This window comes from Mauremys reevesii, linkage group 2, assembly GCF_016161935.1.
Source record: "Mauremys reevesii isolate NIE-2019 linkage group 2, ASM1616193v1, whole genome shotgun sequence".
Lineage (NCBI taxonomy): Eukaryota > Metazoa > Chordata > Testudines > Geoemydidae > Mauremys > Mauremys reevesii.
In genome coordinates, this window is record NC_052624.1 from 193463673 (window position 1) to 193487492 (window position 23820).

Consider the following 23820-nt stretch of genomic DNA (forward strand, 5'->3'; position numbering starts at 1 on the left):
ACAGATATTTTAAAAAATATCTAGTCCAGTATCCAGTCTAGTCCAGTGGCCAGTACCAGATGCTTCAGAGGAAAATGTAAGAACCCTACAGTAACAGATGTGTGATAATCTACACCCACATTAGCTATCATCCTGTTCTCTAATAATGAGACACTGACTAAGCACTAAACCATGAGGTTTAATAGCCTTTCCAAAAGTCTTATAATTAATTATAACTCTGGATAATCTTTTTCTCCATTTAAATGTCTAATCCCTTTTTAATCTTGCTAAATTTTTGGCTGCAATGACTTCCTTTGACAATGAGTCCCACAGTCTAATGCAGTGTGTGAACTATTTCTTTTTATTAGTTGTAAATTTCTCGCCTTTTAATTTAGTTAAGTATTCCTTTACTCTTGTGTTAAGACATGGAGAACATGCTAAAAATAAAACCCCTCCCCCACAATCCAGCTTCCCCCATTGAACACATTCCACTAAATGACCCCCTTTATACAAAGACTAATTCCCCATACACATTATGCATTAACTACTGTTAGAAAGTAGTGAATTATAACACCTTTCCCCTCTCCACACTCACCAATTTTACATGCACAGATGTTTGCTGGCTTGTAGACAGTGGAGCCAGTTGCACTGCATAAAGGACCCTAGTGATGGTACACTAGGGGTTGTTGTCAATGTAACTATTGAGTGGAGACAGCTTAGGAACCACTGAATATCTGTGAAGGGTGAGGTTATGGAGCCTACTCTAAATTAATTAATAAATAAATTAATTGTTTGTTTGAACAGTGTGAATTGGGAGTGCTTTGTTCCAGCTGGGACTGACTGTTATAAAAAGGCAGTCAGCTGTGAACCAGCTGAGCAGCGAACAGCAGAGAGGCAAACAGAAGGAGTTTGCCTGGAGAGAGCCTACTGAGGCCCCCCTCTCGCAGGTTTCTCTGAGTAGCTTCTGCCACAAGTAAGGAAGCTCTTAGAAGGAAGAGACTATGGATGCTGAGCGATCCGCTGTTGTGACCTGCACAGGATGCGCCATGTTTGTCTTCCTTCCACAGGATAGAAGCGACTTTGTCTGCAAAGTGCAAGCTGATTTCCATATTGGAAGAGAAGATTCAAGTTCTGGAGAAACGAATATCAACCCTGCGTTCCATAAAAGAAAATGAGGATTTCCTGGATAGACGTCAGGATCAGCTTCAACGGGCACAATGTTCTGAAGATTCAGAGCAGGCTACACAGCGGGGACAGAAGGCCAGCGAGGATAATTGGCGGCATGTGACTTCCAGAAGAGGAAAGAGTACCAGAAACATCCATGTACCAGAAACACAGATGCAGGTGAGCAACAGTTTTCATGTTCTCTTCGCAGGTACTAGTGCAGAGAGTGGAGTGGATGATACATCTGAGGGAACAGAGCAGAAGGAGACTCCGCTGATTGGAAGGCATGAGATGCACCGTCCTAGGGATGGGGGTTCCACGACCACCACTCCCAAGAGGAGGAGGAGGAGGGTGGTGGTGGTCAGTGACTCTCTCCTCAGGGGGACTGAGTCATCTATCTGCCGCCCTGACCGGGAAAACCGAGAGGTGTGCTGCTTGCCAGGGGCTAGGATTCATGATGTGACGGAGAGACTGCCGAGACTCATCAAGCCCTCAGATCGCTACCCCTTCCTGCTTCTCCACGTGAGCACCAATGATACTGCCAAGAATGAACTTGAGCATATCACTGCAGACTACGTGGCTCTGGGAAGAAGGATAAAGGAGTTTGAGGCACAAGTGGTGTTCTCGTCTATCCTCCCTGTGGCAGGAAAAGGCCAGGGTAGAGACCGTCGAATCATGGAAATCAACGAATGGCTACGCAGATGGTGTCGGAGAGAAGGGTTTGGATTCTTTGACCATGGGATGGTCTTCCAAGAAGAAGGATTGCTAGGCAGAGACGGGCTCCACCTCACAAAGAGAGGGAAGAGCATCTTTGCAAGCAGGATGGCTAACCTAGTGAGGAGGGCTTTAAACTAGGTTCACCAGGGGAAGGAGACCAAAGCCCCGAGGTAAGTGGGGAAGTGGGATATCGGGAGAAAGCACAAGTAGGTGAGTGCAAGAGGGGAGGGCTCCTGCCCCATACTGGGACACCAGGACGATCAGTGAGTTATCTTACATGCCTATACACAAATGCAAGAAGCCTGGGGAACAAGCAGGGAGAACTAGAAGTCCTGGCACAGTCAAGGAATTATGATGTAATTGGAATAACAGAGACTTGGTGGGATGACTCACATGATTGGAGTACTGTCATGGATGGATATAAACTGTTCAGAAAGGATAGGCAGGGCAGAAAAGGTGGGGGAGTTGCGTTGTATGTAAGAGAGCAGTATGACTGCTCAGAGCTCCAGTATGAAACTGCAGAAAAACCTGAGAGTCTCTGGATTAAATTTAGAAGTATGAACAACAAGGGTAATGTCGTGGTGGGAGTCTGCTACAGACCACCAGACCAGGGGGATGAGGTGGACGAGGCTTTCTTCCAGCAACTAACAGAAGTTGCTAGATCACAGGCCCTGATTCTCATGGGTGACTTTAATCACCCCGGTATCTGCTGGGAGAGCAATACAGCAGTGCACAGACAATCCAGGAAGTTTCTGGAAAGTGTAGGGGACAATTTCCTGGTGCAAGTGCTGGAGGAACCAACTAGGGGAAAAGCTCTTCTTGACCTGCTGCTCACAAACAGGGAAGAAATAGTAGAGGAAGCAATAGTGGATGGGAACCTGGGAGGCAGTGACCATGTGACGGTCGAGTTCAGGATCCTGAAACAAGGAAGAAAGGAGAGCAGTAGAACAGAGACCCTGGACTTCAGAAAAGCAGACTTAGACTCCCTCAGGGAACTGATGGGCAAGGTCCCCTGGGAGAATAACATGATTGGGAAAGGAGTCGAGGGAAGCTGTCTGTATTTTAAAGAATCCTTATTGAGGTTGCAGGAACAAACCATCCCGATGTGTAGGAAGAAAAGTAAATATGGCAGGCGACCAGCTTGGCTTAACAGTGAAATCCTTGCTTGTCTTAAACACAAAAAAACAGCTTACAAGAAGTGGACGATTGGACAAATAACCAGGGAGGAGGATAAAAGTATTGCTCAGGCATGCAGGAGTGAAATTAGGAAGGCCAAATCATCCTTGGAGTTGCAGCTAGCCGGAGATGTTAGGAGTAACAAGAAGGGTTTCTTCAGGTATGTTAACAACAAGAAGAAAGTCAAGGAAACTGTGGGCCCCTTGCTGAATGAGGGAGGGAACCTAGTGACAGAGGATGTGGAGAAAGCTAGTGTACTCAATGTTTTTTTTGCCTCTGTCTTCACAGACAAGGTCAGCTCCCAGACAGCTGCACTCTGCAGCACGGTATGGGGAGGAGGTGACCAGCTCTCTGTGGAGAAAGAAGTAGTTCGGGACTATTTAGAAAAGCTGGACGAGCACAAGGGTGCTAAAGGAGTTGGCCGATGAGATTGCAGAGCCATTGGCCATTATCTTTGAAAAATCATGGCGATCGGGGAGGTCCCGGATGACTGGAAAAAAGCTAATGTAGTGCCCATCTTTAAAAAAGGGAAGAAGGAAGATCCAGGGAACTACAGGCCAGTCAGTCTCACCTCAGTCCCTGGAAAAATCATGGAACAGGTCCTCAAGGAATCAATTCTGAACCACTTAAAGGAGGGGAAGTGATCAGGAACAGTCAGCATGGATTCACCAAGGGCAAGTCATGCCTGACTAACCTAATTGCCTTCTATGATGAGATAACCGGCTCTGTGGATGAGGGGAAAGCAGTGGATGTGCTATTTCTGGACTTTAGCAAAGCTTTTGATACAGTCTCCCACAGTATTCTTGCCAGCAAGTTAAAGAAGTATGGGCTGGATGAATGGACGGTAAGGTGGATAGAAAACTGGTTAGATGGTCGGGCTCAACGGGGAATGATCAATGGTTCCATGTCTAGTTGGCAGCTGGTATCAAGTGGAGTGCCCCAAGGGTCGGTGCTGGGGCCGGTTTTGTTCAATATCTTCATTAACGATCTGGAGGATGGTGTGGACTGCACCCTTAGCAAGTTTGCAGATGACACTAAACTGGGAGGAGTGGTTGATACGCTGAAGGGTAGGGATAGGATACAGAGGGACCTAGACAAATTAGAGGATTGGGCCAAAAGAAATATGATGAGGTTCAACAAGGACAAGTGCAGAGTCCTGCACTTAGGATGGAAGAAACCCATGCACTGCTACAGACTAGGGACCGAATGGCTGGGCAGCCGTTCTGCAGAAAAGGACCTAGGGGTTACGGTGGACGAAAAGCTGAATATGAGTCAACAGTGTGCCCTTGTTGCCAAGAATGCTAATGGCATTTTGGGTTGTATAAGTAGGGGGCATTTCCAGCAGATCGAGGGATGTGATCATTCCCCTCTATTCAGCACTGGTGAGGTCTCATTTGGAGCACTCTGTCCAGTTTTGGGCCCCACACTACAAGAAGGATGTGGAAAAATTGGAAAGAGTCCAGCGGAGGGCAACAAAAATGATTAGAGGGATGGAGCACATGACTTATGAGAAGAGGCTGAGGGAACTGGGATTGTTTAGTCTGCAGAAGAGAAGAATGAGGGGGAATTTGATAGCTGCTTTCAACTACCTGAAAGGGGGTTCCGAAGAGGATGGATCTAGACTGTTCTCAGTGGTAGAAGATGACAGAACAAGGAGTAATGGTCTCAAGTTGCAGAGTGGGAGGTTTAGGTTGGACATTAGGAAAAACTTTTTCACTAGTACAGTGGTGAAGAACTGGAATGGGTTACCTAGGGAGGTGGTGGAATCTCCTTCCTTAGAGGTTTTTACGGTCAGGTTTGATAAAGCCCTGACTGGGATGATTTAGTTGGGTTTGGTCCTGCTTTGAGCAGGGGGTTGGACTAGATGACCTCCTGAGGTCCCTTCCAACCCTGAGATTCTATGAATTCAGGTTTATTACCCAGATCCATTCGTTTTCCATTCTCCTCGCTCAGGCAGGGACCCAGGTGCTTCTGAGGAGTGCAGTATCAGACAGTCTCTCTTTCCTTTCTCGGTTTCTGTAATTCCCATAGGTAATACAGTGAGTCACAGAACCATTGTTTCAACAGATAAATTGAGAGCTCTTGTTGAGCCCTGCATTCTCCTCAAAGCTTCCCATCTGACTCTTCCATGCTTTAGGACTGGTTCTCCTCAGCGTTCTGTTACTCTTCCCCATATGGAGAAGTCCTTGAGTTTCCCAGTTTTCACCAGTTAATTTCTGAAAATGTAAACTCTTGTTGCTATGGCAATTGAAGCAAAAACCTGTGATCCAATACAAGTATGTCTTCACTGCAGAGTTAACCCTGGGCTCTTACTCAGATTTTACCCTCTCCACATTCCTGTCCACACACAAAATCCACTCACTTAAATCTCTTGGTGCTGTCAGCCTGGGCTAGCAGGTTCACCTGAAGCTGTAAAGAGATTTTCACTTAGGCTGGTAAACTACCCACTTTACTGGGAAGACATACACTAAATCACTTGAATGCTGATAGTCCTATGAACAATTTGAACCCACCTCCACCAAAGAGACATAATGAAAAGAATAGGGTCCATAAGCACAAGTTGAATACATATACTAATGCAAGTGAAAAGGAATAGTATCCCATGGTATCTCAGGCCTGATATACACTTAAAACTTTGAGTGACCAACCTACATCACTCAGAGCTGTGAAAAATTTTGCACCTTGTGTGATGTAGTTAGGTTAACCTAAATCCCACTGTGGAGGGAGCTAGGCTGACAGAAGAACTATTCCGTCAACCTAGTTACTGCTTTTCAGAGAAGTGGATTGCCTACATCAGTGGAAAAACCCATTCTGTCCATGTAGGAAGTATCTCCGCTACAGCACTATGATGGCACAGTTGCAAAAGCATAGCCGTGCTGCTGTAATGTAGAGATTACTCTCATACACACTGAAATCTGAGGAAGTTTATACTCCTGGGTGAGTGTGTGCTTGTGGGAGGAAATGATAATGCTAATTACTGTCAATTCCACTAGCAGTTATATGCAATAAATCCCATCTCCCCCACAGTATCTTCTTCTGCATCAATATTAACGAATTCACTCCTTAGATCGAAAAGTGGACTTTTGATTTTGAAATGCTGTATACAACTAATATCACTATTAAATATAAAATGGGAAACTACTATAATATAATTAATATAATATAATATATTGGCTTGTTCACCTATAATTCAAAGCCAGTAAATACACTCAGACTGAAGTTTTTAATTATATGTGTAGTTTATCCTTGAGGCAGTGTTCTGAATCATAATGCAATTTTTCATTTGCATAGTCCCTTTCATCCAAGAGTCTCAATGCGCTTTACAAACATTAGTTAAGCCTCACCACCTCCCTGTGATGTACGTGTTTATTAGGCTCCTTTTGTAGAGGGCATAACTGAGACAGAGAACTTAAGCCATTTAACCAAAGGCGCACAGGAAGTAAATGACAGAGTTGAGCATAGATTTCTGGAGTCCAGACTCCAAACCCCAGTCAGCCAACTTATAAAAGTTTCTCAGGGTCCACATCACTAGAAAATATTCACTGTGCTATATATAAAGACACAGATTCAAAGCAACCAAGTAAATCTGGAAGGAGTACAAACATGAATGCTGGGGATTTTTTTTTCTTTTGGGGAAGAAACAGGATTTTCTGCATGCCTGTGGGAAGAATTTGCAAAAGAATATACATTTAGAACCTATAAAAACTGTAATTTCTCACATGAAGAAGGAAATGAGACCTCAGGGGGAAAAAAGCACCCCCAAAAGGCTTTTGATTTATTTAGACCTTGATTGTGTTAGCTCTTCCCAATACTGCTGTTGCTGCTAATCACAGGATGCTTACATGTCTGCAGTCAGTTTGTGCCAATTCAAGCAAATTGTAGCAAATGTGCTTTAATTTAAACTCTCAAGATGTTGACAGACTGATTCACAAGCCAACAGAACATCATCTTGTTTTCTAGCTTCAAAGCCTGAAAGGAGGACATAGAGTTCTGCAAAGTCAGTGGGATCCTGGAAAGCTAACACATAAGTTAAGTTAACTACAATGTTTTTGTTCATGCTGCCAAAGGGGATATCACAGAACTATCTCCAGCAAAACTTCTGGCATCAACGTTATTTTACAAACATGTTGCAAAGAAGACTATACTGAATAGAGCTGGTCAGAACAAGTGTACTGTTTTGTGAAAATGGGAAGGATTTTGGAGAGAGAAAACTTTAGCTGGGTATTTTGGGATAGTGGTCTGGGAATTACATCACGATATGGGGGAGGGAAAAGGGTGTGGTTTTAGAGATTTTGTTCCAGTGCGGAATGAAAACAAATTGTGAAACCTCAAAAGATGCTGCCAAAAAAAAAAAAGGAACTGAAAAAGTATTGGAATTGGCTATAATACCAAAAAATATTTTCTAATGGGCCTAAGCCTGATATCTATTTGTGCATGCAATTTTTGTGCACTGATACTTGTATATACCAATGATATAGTTTATATGCACAAATCTTAATGTGATTGATTTGTGCGCCTAAATGGGTTTGTATGGATAAATTCTGTCATTTGTGTGCATAGATATTGTATTGGCAAAATGAAAGTCATATTTTGAAATCTTGGCCCTGAAAGCCAACAGTTTCAAAAGTGACAACTCATTTTTCTGTGCTCAACTTATTTTAAAGGGGCCTGACTTTCAAGAATGGGTGCACAGTACTTTCATACAATCAGACTCCTTTAAGGGTCTTAAGTTGGGTACCTGAAACCTGAGATACCTAAAAATCATTAGAAGTTTTTGACAATCCTGACCTAGTGTCTTGGGAAATGCTGAATTTCATATCGCTCCACCACATAGTGTACCAGTCAAATAGCAAACTGTGATGAATAATACTTTTAAAAAACTTCTTAATAAAATCTCAAGTAAAAAAATCTTACAGCCCTTGGAAAAATATGAAACTTACGGTATCCCATAGTTGCCCTCTTCCATCCGGACAATGAAAGATCTACAAAGAGGATTTAGGAAGGAGCAGAATGTCACAATTCTGCCATGTAAATCTGAGAGTAGAATTTGGTTTGTGATGCCTAGATGAGAGAAAATGATTGACTGTTAACTAATGTTACTCATAGTGCTGTTAAGTCCGCTTTAATATACCAGCTAAAACATCTGTGTAATCTGTTATGTTTTTACATTCTCATAGAACAATCATACACTGTCAATTTGAAGCCTCATCTACACAAGAAAATTGCATCTGTTTAATTTACGTGTTTTAAACTGATTTAATCAAACCAATGCAAAAGGTAGTGTAGACATCTCTATTTCAGATGAATAGTGTCTTACTTTGGTTTATCTGAAGTCAATTCCTATCTGATATAGTTTAATAAAAAATAAGCCTGGTTTAAACTAAAATAAGAGTGTACACATAGCCTTTTGCTCTAGCTTAACTAAATTAGTTTATAATCAGACCTTAAGTTAAACCAGTACATTTTTTTTTCAATTCAACAAGCCTTGAGTGACATATTTTTAGATAAAGGCAAATAAAACAAATATAAAGTCTTCATGATAAAGAGGATAGTGTCTGCCTTCTGTTTAACATGCTGCAACAATTCTGCTTCTAAAAACGGCAACAGTCCTATGAAGACTGCAAACCTGTAGCACTGTAGAGACACAGTACACGTATATGAGAATCATGGCACCATAACAGTTACCAGTTACAAAGCCACAACATCTTTTTTTCAAAAATATATTGTCCACTTTTCACTACTATAGGGGGACAATTACATTAGCACCCCACAATCCAATTACATCCTTAGGGCTGTATATGCAACAATTTCTGCAGATGTTTCTTGTTATATGTAATTTAGAAATTATTTCACTAAAGAAAAAAACCCTTGGGAAATAATCACCCTCTTTTTAGACGGATCCTTTGAAAAGCAAGAATGTCAGCATCACTACAAATGAAAATATGCTTACATTTGGAACCTCATTTAAAAGAGCATAACATTGTGCTTTTTAAATGTCAAAAAGTACATAAAAATAAAACATGTAAGAATACTGGGGTCAGTGCCATAGCTGCTCTTTAAGACTCACTTAGGAGGAGGAGGCGGAAGAAAAATACTTCAAGTATCCAGTAATGTCAGCACATACACAGTCCAAGTATAACAAATCACCTCATTTAAATTCCCAAAAGGCTAGTGAATTCCATGCACATGTTGACACACAACTAACAAATATATTGTTAAATATGAGAGTTGTTCTTGTGAAGCTAATGAGATATTCAGAAATTGAAGCTACAATGGTATCCATTAAAAAGTCAATATTTATCCACACTTGATCCAGCATGGTATACGAAATTCCAAAATTATTTCTTGTTCTTACAGTGGACAAATGTTTGTTTTTGGGTTTTTTAAAAATATATATCTTATGAATAAGTAAGTTATAAGTAAGCAATTAAATCAACATGCTTGCAAAATATCCCTATTCCTTCCATAATAATGACATGATCTATATATGGTATCTAAGGCAGCCGCAGAATAAGTTAATATTTCATATATCTTTTTTAGCTCTGAGCAAATAATTTAAAATGAATAATTATTAAGTCATTTATTAATCTTTCTGTTAGCAAATTGTGTCCTCCTCCCTCCAAAAATGATTCTCTCAATTTTTTTCCTGTTCACTATTATTTGCCAAATTCTTGGTCTATAGAGTATTCACAAGTAGTTCATTGTGAGTATTACATATCGATATCCAGACTGCTTCAGTAGGACACAAGTCAGGTGGTCTGTTTGTTCCCTGACGGGATGATTATTACTCTTAGAATCAGATTTCTGATGCAAATACCTGCAATTCTGAATCTTATATTTATTTTCTGCCAGTATTCTGTAATATTTGCTTAAACTCACTTATTGACAAATATACCATCCTACTCAAAAGTGGTGGCAATGCAGTTTAAGCAAATTATTATTTTTTAAATGAAATAATAATTGCAGAAAGTGTGTTGCATTGTTCACCCAATTCTATTTCTTAGTCATTCAGATCATTAAGATATGCCAATAGTTGCCTACCTAACACGTGTCTTTTTTGATTTCAGAAATGTAAATAATTTCTTCTTCAGATGTAAACTGCATGATTATCTCTGTATAAATAATGTTGTACCAGTGTTGTTAGATCGATTCACTGCAAACAAAATTTTGTTGTTAAACACTCAACTGCGGCACAATGAAAGGGTATGTCTATACTTGAGCTGGAGGTTTGAGTCTCAGCTTGAGTAGACATACCTGCACAGGTGCCGACTCCATGGGTGCTCCGGGCCTCAAGCCCTCATGGGAGGGGGAGGGGGGCAAATAGCACCCAGGAGCCAGAGCCTGAGTGTGGAATGTGATGAGTTCTGTGCTGCTAACAACTTCTGCCCTGGGGGGGGGGGAGGGAGGGAGATTGTTTATAAATAGAGGCAGGGTATTTAAGATAACAAAAGGCTTGTCACTAAATTAAATTAAAGATCATTATATTATCCTGAAAGCATTCCTAGACACTCCAGTTAAAAGATAGAAAACAAAGGGTAGGAATTAATGGATCATTTTCAGAATGGAGGGAAGTAAATAGTGGTGTCCTGGAGGGTCTTGTACTGTTCAACATATAGACACTTCTGGAACGCCTTGCGTAAGTTGAATTTTGCGTACATCAGGAACGTATACCTGACAATTACGCCCCCCCCTCCCAAAAAAAGCTCACTGAATTTACGGAACTTTTTCCGTAAGTGCGGATTTGTGTAAGTTGGGTTTGCGTAACCAGGGGAGTGTCTGTATTCATAAATGATCTGCAAAAAGGAATAAACAGTGAGGTGGCAAAGTTTGCAGATGATACAAAATTATTCAAGATACTTAAATCCAAAACAGATTGCAAAGAGTTAGAAAGGGATCTCACAAAACTGGGTGAGTGGGCAACAAAATGGCAGATCAAATTCAATGTCAAATGCAAAGTAATGAACACGACTAAATATAATCCCAACTATACATACAAAATGCTAAATTACCTGTTACCCATCGAGAAAGAGATCTTGGAGTCATTTGCAATACTCCTTCTCACTGTGCCTGTATCATCCTGAACTCATTCTCCAGCTTTAGAAGACTTCAAAATTATCTCCAGTCATCAATGGGACAGACGCAACTGAATAATGTAGCTATCCTTAAGGTGCATCAAGACAATGCCAGGGAACTAGATGTGAATAAGATTGCTGACAGTTTCATCCAGAAAGCTACAGTGAGACATAATGTCTTTAAACTGGGACATTAGTAAAGACAGTTTATGAGTGAGTGCAATGATTTTAATGTACTGTAATTCATGATAATGTAATTATGTGGTTCATAACAAGGTAATCATTATTTAAAATAGTAAAGATACCAATGACAGACACATTCAGTAACTCAAATATGAAAGAAGTGTATAAATATGCTGAAAATAGCCTCCCCTCCAAACTGGCTGAGTGTCATCTCCTCCCCATCCCAAACACACACCTCTTCAAAAGCACTCGCCGGCAAAAACAGAAGTCAGCACCTATGCATACCTGTCCTAGCTCTCATTGAGTTAGTGTGCAATGGTGGCAGCGAGGGTGGCAGGGGGGCTTTCAGCTCCAAGTACAATCCAGTCTGAGACCACAAGCACTTCCTTGGGCAGCTAGTCCTTTTTACCGCTCACGCTTCTGCTGTCCATTCTAGTCCTAGCGCTCTAGCACTAGTGTGTATCCTTGAGCTGTGGATCACACCCCCAGCTCAAAGTGTAGACATACCCAAAGTGAGAGATATCAAACTGTGGTCCTTGTCCATAAATGAAGTGCATTTTTAGAACATTATTCTGAGCATATAATTATTTCAGTATCTGTAACTTCAAACTGAAAGAACTGATACACTCATCCTTTGGCTAGGACAGGGAAAGAGTACATACTATTGCTCATCAGCAATTCACTACCATTTAAGGAACCCCCTAACGTCATCTGCTGAAAGGCCAGTGATGAAAAGGACCCCTTGCTCCCTATGGTGGGAAATTCATATTTTTTTTAATGATAAAGCCTAACAAGAAAGTGTGCCCTAGCTTTAATTTTCCATCTGCGGTGTGTTTATATGGAGCCACGTAAATAATTCATGCATTTCATATTAGTTTGAGTAATTTCCTTATTAGATGAACAGCAGTAATGAAAACCTACTCACTGATTATGGAATAGGCATAATTCCACCAAATTAAGGAAAATCATTTCAACAAATATGACTGATGTAAGCTCCAAAGGCATTGTTTCTTTGGCTGCAAGTCTCTTAAGTCTTAATGAAAACAAAATAGCAAATGCACACATTTTATGCTCTAGGGCCAGGTCCAAAACTTTTCTACTCAATGGGAGTCTTCTGTTGATTTCAACAGACTTCGGATCAAGCCGTTAGAAATTAGATGGTAGTTGTATCTATATATCCTTTCAACCCTTTACTTTTCCACTGATCCTGCCAACAAAGTTACCAGTTAAAAGGTAGCATCTGTTTCATCAGTACAAATTGGACCAAAACTACTAACTCTCATAAAATAGTGACACTACTGATACAGAATTTCTCATGTTCAAAATGTTTTATACTTATAGGTTGTCTGCAAGGAGATTTAGTGCTCAGAAAACTCACATGTAAATCTACTGCACAGTAGCACACTATAGAGCTTCTAGTGCAGTGTTCCCCAAACTGTGGGGCCTGGCCCCCCTAGAGGGGGCATGGAGGAACATTTGAGGGGGTGCGCGGCAGTGCCTGAGCCAGCCCCCATGGGGGCAGGCAGTGAGTGCTAGCCAGCTCCGTCTGCCCCCAGATCAGCTCCGCCCCCAGCCACAGCTGCACTCCGCCCCCAGCCCATCTCTGGCCCCAGCCGCAGCTCAGTTCCTCCCCCTACTCCGCCTGCAGCCCGGCTCTGCCCTCATTCCATCTCCATCCCCAGGCCAATTCTACCACTAGCCCCAGCTCATCCCCCCATCTCCAGTTCAGCCCCCAGCTCTGCCTTCCGCCCAAGCGCCTCTGCTGAGCCAGCTATGCAGTAATGGAGGGAGGTGCAGAGAGATTCAATTACTGGTAAGTGGGGGGTACGACAGGAAAAGTTTGAGTACCATTGTTCTAGGTTCAGTTAGTAGGATCCACACCGTGACTTAGTGTTCAGCAGGCTAATGAGCTACAAATTTACACCCTGGCTTGCTGAGCACCAAGGCTATGTTTACACAGCTCTTTGGAGAGAGCAGGAGTGAGCCTCCCTGCCTAGGATGACAGACTTGGGCTTGTGGGGCTGGCACTAGTGCTCTAAAAAATGGCCGTATAGACAGCACTCTGAAGTTGCGGGTTGGGCTGGTGCCCAGGCTCTGAAGCTCACCCCCACCCTAGGCTTCAGAGACCAAGCACGGCCCAAACCACAACTTCAAAGTTCTACCTATACAGGCTACAGCCATTTTCAGAGCGTTAGTGCGAGTCCCACATGAATCTATCAACGCAGGAAGGGAGGCTCTCTCCTCCTCACTCCAAAATGCTGGGCAGACATACCCACCATCTCCAAATAGAGACATCCTCATTCTGATTAACAATAGGACACAGAACATCCATTGGATGACAACTTTTAGGTTAGCAGGATGTGAAATGGGAACACTATTACTAATATGCTTTCACTTTAGACAATCAATTTGTTTCCCATCCTGCCCTGATTATTTCAGCCCAAGAAAGAATATACGTAGTACAAAGAGCAAAAGTCTAGAGACCACAGAGTAGAACAGTTTCTTGCATTTGCTATACCGCTCCAATAATAGCACAAGCTTTTTGTGGCTGCTACAGTCAGAATGCTTGGCAAGTTTGCTGGCAGCCAGCAGATCAGTGAAAACAGAAATATATTAAATTTCTATATAAATCTTGCATGAAATAGCTCCCTGGAGTTTCAAAAGTGCAAACCACATACATTCTTTTCTATGGAATAACCCTTTTGCGTTTCAAATTGTATCAAATTAATGTTGCATCACATTGAAAATCATCGCATTAAGCAAAACAGAGATTCATATGTTAAACACTCCTGGTCAGCGGAAGTGCTGCAATTGTCAGCAGAGCATAAATCACTTTCAAGTGTCTGTAAACAGTTTCCCTTTATATATATTTAAAAAAAAAAAAGCTTTTGCTTTTAACATACAGTAACTTGATACTATGGGCTTAAGTGCTAGATACATGCAAACTGTTACTAAGTTTAAAATCAGGAACAGACTTCACAAAGAGCAGTATCTAAAATACAATTTACACCTCTTTACTGTTAAGTATGAATAGAAAATAGCATGTTAAATACAAATATTTCCATATTTAAGTTAATAATATTAATTTCAGCTGTTAAATCAGGGTTTGAAAAAAATATCTTTAGTACAAAATACTAGGGCTGTCGAGTAATCACAGTGAACTGACACGATTAACTCAAAAAATTAATCATGATTAATCAGTTTTAATCACACTTTTAAGCAATAGAATACCAGTTGAAATTTATTAAATATTTTTGGATGTTTTTCTACATTTTTTCATATGTATTGATTTAAATTACAACACAGAATAGAGAGTGTACACTGCTCACTTTATATTATTATTTTGATTACAAATATTTGCACTGTAAAAATGACAAACAAAAGAAATAGTTTTCAATTCACCTCATACATGAAAGTGCAATTTACAAAGAGATTTTTTTTTGTTACATAACTCCACTCAAAAACAAAACAATGTAAAACTTTAGAGCCTATAAGTCCACTTAGTCCTATTTCTTGTTCAGTCAATTGCTAAGACATACAAGTTTATTTACATTTACGGGAGATAATGCTGCCTGCTTCTTATTTACCATGTCAAATGAAAGTGAGAACAGGTGTTCACATGGCACTTTTGTAGCCGGCATTGCAAGGTATTTACGTGCCAGATATGCTAAACATTTGTATGCCCCTTCATGCTTCGGCCATCATTCCAGAGAACATGCTTTCATGCCGATGATGCTCATTAAAAAAATAATGCATTCATTAAATGTCTGACTGAACTCCTTGGGGGGAGAATTGTATGTCCCCTGCTGTTTTACCTGCATTCTGCTATATATTTCATGTTTCAGCAGTCTCAGATGATGACCCAGAATTATTAAAATTGTGAATTTAGATTACTAAAAAAAGTCTATTAAAATTGTGAATATATGTTCATTTTAAGAACATTTTCAGTGCAGATTTCACAAAACACAAAGAAGGTACCACTGTGAGATTTCTAAAGATAGCTACAGAACTCAACCCAAGGTTTATGAATCTGAAGTGACTTCCAAAATCTGAGACAGACAAGGTGTGGATCATTCTTTCAGAAGTCTTAAAAGAGCAACACTCCGATGCGGAAACTACAGTACCTGAACCACCAAAAAAGAAAATCAACCTTCTGCTGGTGGCATCTGACTCAGATGATGAAAATGAACATGTGTAGGTCTGCACTTCTTTGGATCAAAACCTGTCATGGGCATGGACGCATGTCCTGTGGAATGGTGGTTGAAGCATGAATGGATTTACAAATCTTTACAGCATCTGACACGTAAATATCTTGTGATGCTGGCTACAATAATGCTGGTTGCTGACTGCCTTGGCCTCTCACTTCAACTTACTGAGTTAGGGATCATACTTACCAACATACTGTTCCAGGCATCTTAAATCAGTATATTTCCAGATATATACATATAACATTGGCACATTCTACACATGGAAAACCTGAGGTACAGAAAAGATAAATTACTTACATGCCTGACCTTGTAATCTAATCAATTCACTATTAAACTAAGGGTTAGGAGACTTTGGTTCCAATCCTGGTTCTGACACTGGGTTGCTGTGTGTCTTTGAGCATCCCATTTAACATCTCTCTCTCCCATCTCTCTGCAATTATATTTACTTACCTTCTAGGGGTTTTGTAATGTATAATTAAATAATGCTTATAAAGTGCTAAATAAGTGCATTTTGTTATTGAAGCCCTTTTATGGTAGCAGTGAAAATAAATCAGGACTTTTTGTCCCCTAACCCTGTGCTTATTACTGTAGGCACGGTGAGCTTTAGCAAGTCTGACCCCCTTTTCCTTTAAAAATTTACCAAGTGCAAATCTTGATCTTTTGGCATTTCATGTGTGTGGATATGTATACAAAACTGTTTTTTGGAGTCACAATGATTTCCAGTCTATTAAAATTGTGAAAAATCAGAAACCTGGAGATGCAAAAACACATGCAAACAAACTAATGACAAATGTTGCACGACATGTTGAAAAACTATTTTCACTATATTTAGCCAGTTCTAAAAATGTCCATCTTTCTTTCTTTCTTAGGAGAAAGGAAGTGAGATAAAAAATTCAACTCATGAACAAAAGTAAGAGCATCTATATCCACTGCACGCTTGTTTGTATCAAAAGATTATGCATGTAAGTTTTAAGTACTATAGTTATAGAGAATATTTTCGAAAGCATAAAATATAAGTGATAATTTATCAATGGAAGGAATCTTTAACAATGGAAACACAGAAGGAAAAAGGAAAATGACATTTTGTAAATATACCCATGGCCACAAGATGTCCCTTTAGTATAAGGAATGAAGAAGTAATATAAAAAGGCTTGCAAATTAAAACAGCTTAAACATTTATGTTATAAAGAGAGGTAAAATGGCAACAGAAGAGAAAATGGACCAAATTCTGCTCTCAGTTACAATACTACAAACTGTACCAAAGAATCTCCATGGATAGAAATTCTATATTTGAATAATCAGAGTATAGCAGTAGGAATATATATCCAGCCACCTGACCAGGATGGTGATGGTGATTATGAAATGCTCAGGGAGATTAAAGAGACTATAAACATAGAAAATTCAGTAATAATGAGGGATTTCAACTATCCCCATATGGACTGGGTACATGTCATCTCAGGATTGGATGCAGACACAAAATTCTTAGACACCTTTCATGACTGCTTCTTGCAGCAGCTAGTTCTGTAACCCACAAGAGACAATTCTTGATATAGTTCTAAGTGGTGCACAGGATCTGGTCCAAATGGTGAATATAGCTGAATCACTTGGTAACAGAAACCATAATGTCATTAAATTTAATATCCTTTTGCAGGGGAAAATACCAAAGAAGCCCACCACAAAACTTCAAAAAGGGGAACTATACAAAAATGAGGAAGCTAGTTAAATGGAAATTAAAAAGGAACAGTCACAAGAGTAAAAGCCTGAAAGCTGCATAGAAACTTTTTAAAAACACCTTAGAGGCTCAAATTAAATGTATACCCCAAATAAAATAAAAATAGCAAGAGGACAAAAAAATGCCACCATGTTTAACCGACAAAGACAAAGAGGCAGTTAGAGGCAAAAAGGGATCCTTTAAAAATTGGAAGTCAAATCCTGCTGAGGAAAATAGAAAGGAGCATAAACTCTGACAAGTCAAGTGCAAAAGTATAACGAGGTAAGCGAAAAGAAAATTTGAAGAGCAACCAGTTAAAGGCACAAAAACTAATGACAATTTTTTTTAAGTACATCAGAAACAGGAGGAGCTCTGCCAAATGATCAGTGGTACCATTGGATGATCAAGGCACTAAAGGAACACTCAAGGAAGACAAGGCCATTGTGGAGAAGCTAAATGAATTCTTTGCATTGGTTTTCTCTGCAGAGGACATGAGGGAGATTCCCATACTTGAACTGTCCCAGATTCGGGTGTTGATAGAGGAGGTTTTGGAACAAATAGATAACTTAAATAATAAGTTACCAGGATCAGATGGCATTCATTCAAGAGTTCTAAACAAACTCAAATATGAAATTGTAGAATCACTAATTGTGGTATAAAATGCATCACTTAAAACAGCCTCTATACCAGATGACTGGAGGATAGCTAATGTAATGCCATATTTTAAAAAGGCTCCAGAGGCAATTACAGACCAGTAAGCCTAACTTTAGTACCAGGCAAATTGGTTGAAACTACAGTAAGGAACAGAAATATCAGACACAGTGATGAACATGATTTGTTAAGGAAGAGTCAACTTTTGTTGGCTTTTGTAAAGAGAAGCCATGCCTCAATCTATTCGAATTCTTTCATGAGGTCAACAAATGTGTGGACAAAGATTATCCAGTTTACTTGGACTTTCAAAAACTTTTGAGAAGGTCCCTCACCAAAGGCTCTTAGCAAAATAAGCAGTCGTGGGGTAAAAGGAAAGGTCCTCTCATGGATCAGTAACTGGTTAAAATACAGGAAACAAAGGACAGGAATAAATGGTCAGTTTTCACAGTAAAGAGAGATAAATAGCAGGGTTCTAGAGGGATCTGTACTGGGACCAGTGTTGTTCAACATATTTATAAACGACCTGGAAAAAGGGGTAAATGGTGAGGTAGTAGAGTTTTCAGATGGTACAAAACTATTGAAGATAGTTAAATCCAGAGCAGACTGCAAAGAGTTACAAAGGGATCTCAAAAAACTGGGCAACAAAATTACAAATGAAATTCAATGTTGATAAATCCAAAGTAATGCACATTGGAAAACATAATCCCAACTATATAAACCAAATGATGGGGTCTAAATTAGCTGTTCCCACTCAAGAATGAGATCTTGGAAAAGCTCCCTGAAAACATCTGCTCAATGTGCAGTGGCAGTCAAAAAATCTAACAGAATGTTGGGAATCATTAGGAAAGGGATAGATAATAAGACAGAAAATATCATAATGCAACTATATAATGCCATGGTACACCCACAATTTGAAAACTGCACACAGTTCTGGTCGACCCATCTAAAAATATATATACATCTGATCCTGAAAAGGCTAATTAACTCATGCGCATAGTCTTATTGAAGTCAATGGGACTACTCATATGAGTAAAGTTATACACATGCTTAAGTATTTTCAGAATTGGATTCCATGAGAGCTATTAAATCTGAGATCCTAGATGAGCAGACAGAAAGCTACACAAAAGAAAGAAAAAGACAAATTTCTTATTCTTAGAACAAATAAAAAATGCTCCCTTACACCACTTAATTACCACAGATATGATTAAGACAGCTCCACTGAGTTCTTCAGTCTAAACATTCCTCAGGAGAGAAAGTCAAAAACCCCTGAAGCAATATCAGATTTATTATTTGTCATAACCGTAGGGTATTGTTTTGAAAGTTAATCCCCTAGGAGTTTTCCCATTTATTAGATAGTGTTGTAATTTCAATTGACAGAAGTATGCAATGTTGATTTTGAGTCATGTTTCATTGGGTGCTAACACTGCAGAAAAAGTTTGTCAGCTGTACCAAATATATAGCTCTGGTTCCCTTTATTTGCTTAATCTGGAACATAGTCAACCTAAACAACAATCTAACCTTTTGTTTAATACTAGATTTAAATATGCATATTCCTAACTTAAGCCATGAACATGCCAGGTTACTTTTTCCTCAGTATTTGTACAATTTTTAATCAACTTTATACCTCTCTGGATAATGTTTTCCACTCCCTGTCTCCTTGTAGAGAAACAATACAAATTATGTTTTAGTTTTATATTTAAAGTACCAGTGGCAACCAGTCAATTACAGCATTGTTTAAAAATATATTGTCACTAGGTTGCTAGGTCCTTTAAGGCCAACTATGTGGAGCACATTTAAAAGGGAACAAGCCTATCTAAGCAGTTAACTGAATAATGAGCACCTGATATGGGCCTGATAAAAGGCCATGAAGAGTCAGTTGCAGGGAGGTATTAATAGATTTAGGAGTTCTTTGAGATTTTAGAACAGGGGTCTAGCACAGCATATGCTATTCTCTGTGTAATGACAGTAAGTTTCCTGCGTTTTACTCCTGTTAATATGCCAGGATAAACATAAATAAAAGAGCAAGATATATTTTTCTCTGGTTTGTGAATTGTCATTGGAATAGTTAAACGAGGCCAAGAGCAACAAAGACTTAGGCTGTTTGCCAGAAGCTGGGAATGGGCAAAAGGAGATGGATCACTTGATGATTACCTGTTCTGTTCATCCCCTCCTGGGCATCTGTCATTGGCCACTGTTGGAAGATGGGATTCTGGGCTACATGGACCTTTGGTCTGATGCAGTAGGGCCATTCTTATGTTCATGCTACAGCAGTACAGCTGAAGCCCTGCAGCTGTAGCATAGATACTTACCACAGTAAGTCCACCCTCTAAGGTGCACTAGACAGAGAGCTTACAGCAGCACAGGTGCAGGGATGTTTACAGCAGAGCAGCTACTATCTATTGCAGCCACTCTAAAATGAGGGGAGAGAGCTCTCTCCTTTACTTAATCCACCCCCAAGAAGCAGCCACAGCTGTTGGTGGGAAAAGCTCTTCACATCCGTGGTTAGGTCAGTCTAACTTATGTCACTCAGGGGTGGCTTCAGCCCTGGGCTCAGTGAATCTAACACTGGCCCTGGTGACTCCATTAAAACAGGGTCACAACACTCACAGTTTGAGACGTACTGTGCCACAGCTTCCCCTTTTTGCTGGAGCCCACTTTGCCCTGTAAAGTTGGGCATCCGTGCTCTCTTGGACAGAAAAGTTTCATCTCCTTTCTCCAACAGGCCTACCCACCATGGGGTCTGACTTTTCTTTGTAAAGAAGTCTCAGTGAAGTGCTTTTTTTAACTAATACAAACTCCACTGTGGTGTCTAAAACCAAACCCTCACAGCAGGGAGCAGTGCTGCTGCTGGGACAATGCAGTGAGAACCCAGAGCGCGCGCGCGTTCGTTCGTTCTCCGCTCGGCTCCACGAGCCGGCGGGCAGAGCGCGAGGGACAGCACAGCGGCCAGCAGGACCGGGCTCGCGCCGGGCGTTCGGAGGAGAACAGGCTCTGAGGGGGCGTGGCCTGAGGCCCTGGCAGCCGCCTCTCTCCCCCTAACGCTCCAGCGGCGCCCGCCCCTCCGTCCTCTCTGCGCTTGCGCGGGGGGCGTCTGCCGGGGCCCGCGTGAGGTTAGCTTTCCCCCGCCGGCCGGAAGTTGTGCTGCTTTCCGAGTCCTCCTGTCAACATGGCCGCGGCGAGCGGGCGGTGCCGGCTCCTCTGGGCAGCAGGTAAACCCGGGGGCGCGTCATTCCCCGACTCTGCGGCCCCCCAGCGGGGGGAGGGAGCAGGGACAGGGACGCGCGTGCGCGGAGGGGGCGAGATGGGGCGTCGAGGGGGGGGAAGGAAATGGGGGGGTCTTTGCGGGAGCGGATGTTAGGAAAGGGGGGAAGGGAGGATTGTTGGGGGGGGGCGGAGGACGAGGTTTGGGGGGGGGAGTCATTGCCCCAAAGCTTCTGGCCGGCGGGAAGGCTGAGGGATGAAAGGGGAGAGAATCGGGGTGTGGGTCTGTTGGGGCGGAGACGGGGCCAAGACCCTCCAAATAAAAGCATGATGCAAAGCAGACTGGCTAAATTCACTAGAGCGATGGTTTTCAAACTTTTTTTTTCCCGGGATGGGGGGAGGAGGGATGCCTGTGACCCAACGAAGCTGGGGGTGAGGGGTTTGGGGTGCGGGAGGGCTGGGGCAGAGGGTTGGGGTGTGGGGGTGAGGACTGCGGCGTGGGGCCAGGAATGAGGGGTTCAGAGTGCGTGGTGGGCTCTGGGCTGGGGATGAGGCGTTTGAGGTGTGGGGGAGCTCCAGGTTTGGGGGTGGACTTTAGGGCTGGGGTAAGGGATTGGGGTATGGGAGGGGGTCAGGGTTCTGGCCTGGGGGTGCAGGCTCTGATGTGGGGCCAGGGATGAGGGGTTTGCTCTGTGTGTGGGGGGGGGGGAGGCGCTCAGGGCTAGGGCAGGCAGTTGGGTTGCAGGAGGGGGTCAGGGCTCTGGGCTGGGGGTGCAGACTCTCGGATGGGGCCAGGAATGAGGAGTTTGGGGTGCAGAAAGGGGTTCCGGGTTTGGGGGGGCTCAGGGCTGGAGCAATGAGTTGTGGCTCTTTGTCAATGGCACAGTAGGGATGCAGAGGCAGGCTTCCCACCTGTCCTGGCACTGTGGACCGCATTAAGCCCTGGAAGTGGCCAGCAGCAGGTTTAGCTCCTAGGCGGAGGCGCGCAAGTGGCTCCTCATGGCTCTTGCCTGCAGGCAACCCCCCAGCTCCTATCGCCTGGTTCCTGGCCAATGAGAGCATGGAGCTGGTGATCAGGGCAGGGGCAGCATGCAGAGCCGGACCCGCTGCTAGCCGCTTCCGGGGCGCAGCATGGCATTGGAACAGGAAGGCACTAGCATCCCTTAGCTGGGCAGCATCGCCAATAGTACTTTTAACGTCCTGATTGGTGGTGCAGACCAGAACCACTTGGGTCCCTGGGTGCCAAGCAAGGCGACCCAGTACTGGGTTATGACCAGAACTTTGAAAAACACTGCACTAGATTATTTTCATAAGTATGGGGCACATTAGAGGGGCCTGCAGTGTGTCCCTATGATAGAATGTAATGGGTGAGGGGATCAATTGGAGGGGACATTAGTGACAATGAATTAATCAGGGTAAACGCCATTACCTTGTCCTGCAACCTACTTATTACCTTTCCTCCCCTCTTGCCTTTTCCCGACAGCTGCTGCACTTGTCTTGACTTTAGATGCAGCTCCTGTGGAAGAGTTAGATGACTCGTAAGTACTCCTATTTTATTGTGATGTGAAATTGTGTCTAGGTATTTCTTTGTTTGTTTTCATGGAGGTGCTCTGTGGTATTACTCAGCCGAAAATGCTGAATACGTCTTGTTTCTTTCTCTAGTAGCAACCCTGAAATGCATGAAAGAAAAGGATGTGGTTTGTATATTACCACCTCATAACTAGTAAGTTGAAGCACAGTGAGCATGGCTTAGTTTGCAAAGGCTGTGTGTTGTTTTAAGAGGCTGTGAATAGGGATCACCAGTTTGGAAGACTGAAGAATAAGGGACTAAACAGACACAGTAATAAACATGCTTTTTCCTCTCATGTTTCTAACTATGGCAGTATGTTCAAATCTGGTCAAGGGTTGGAGTGAGGAAGAAGCACATTTTCATAACTAGAGAATTTTTGTGAAACAGCTCCTAAAGGAAAGCACTGCTTGATTTCTATGTTTTTAGTAGAAGTTTCCTACAGCATCTGCAAGCCTTTAGTGGATTGTGCAAATATCTGTATTTGAAAGTGTTGACAACTTCTAGTTCAGAGCCTGTGGAAACTTATTTTAATAAGCTATGAGTTGTCCAATTGTGTATGTTATGGTTCTTTATCAAACAAGTGCTGTTATGGGGCCACAAATCTGTGGCATATCTTATAAATAACTGGAAGGTATGAAGGGTAAACATTTTTTAGTTTCTGTCAAAAGTCCAGCAGCAGGTACTAGTGCATCTACCGCAAAGGTTTATGAAAGTAGAAGATGGATGAAAGCTTGGTATTGTTTTTATTGATTTGAATTATAGTAGTTCATAGCGGTCCCATTGTGGTAGCTAGGTATTATACAAACACATGGTAATAAATGGTCCTTATCCCAAAGATCTTACATCCTCATTATGTGAGAGAGAGAGAAAGGATGGTAGGGGAAACAGGTGAAATGACACAGCAGGCCAGTGGCACAGGTGGGAATAGAAACTAGGTCTCTAGACTCCTAGTCTGTTAGATCACTCTGCTTTAGTGTACTAGTTTCTTTAAAAAGGAGTATTTGCTGATAAAATTCTTCTTTCTTCAGCTAAGTAGTTTGTATTAAAAAAATAAGTACATGTGGCCTAAAAACAGCATCTGTAGGAAGTTCTCTAAATGTGCATGTCAGTAACCTCCATTTCCCCAATCCCTGTTATCTATATTAGATTCTCTATCATACACATTTATCGAATGGCTGTAGATCAGGG

At 41.8% G+C, this 23820-nt stretch overlaps 2 protein-coding genes across 10 annotated transcripts in view; one reads left to right on the plus strand and one right to left on the minus strand.

The window, feature by feature from the left end:
- Positions 1–20724, minus strand: part of CCDC102B (coiled-coil domain containing 102B) — a 413274-nt gene extending 392550 nt beyond the window's left edge. For 4 of the 6 annotated variants that reach the window (XM_039523358.1, XM_039523365.1, XM_039523363.1 and 1 more), the window contains exons 1-2: positions 20469–20724; positions 15686–15767 (exon numbers count right to left, since the gene is read on the minus strand). The gene's annotated coding sequence lies outside the window, so the exon portion shown is untranslated. Of the gene's footprint in view, positions 1–15685; positions 15768–19485; positions 19613–20170 lie in introns of those variants that run through there. The other 2 variants (XM_039523359.1, XM_039523361.1) reach the window with 2 other exon arrangements.
- The window catches only part of TMX3 (thioredoxin related transmembrane protein 3), a 59699-nt gene continuing 56241 nt past the window's right edge, over positions 20363–23820 (plus strand). The window contains exons 1-2 of one of the 4 annotated variants that reach the window (XM_039523369.1): positions 20363–21070; positions 22546–22600. In XM_039523369.1, the coding sequence (XP_039379303.1) occupies positions 21028–21070; positions 22546–22600 (98 nt within the window). In that variant the 5' untranslated portion in view covers positions 20363–21027. Of the gene's footprint in view, positions 21071–22545; positions 22601–23820 lie in introns of those variants that run through there. The other 3 variants (XM_039523370.1, XM_039523366.1, XM_039523368.1) reach the window with 3 other exon arrangements.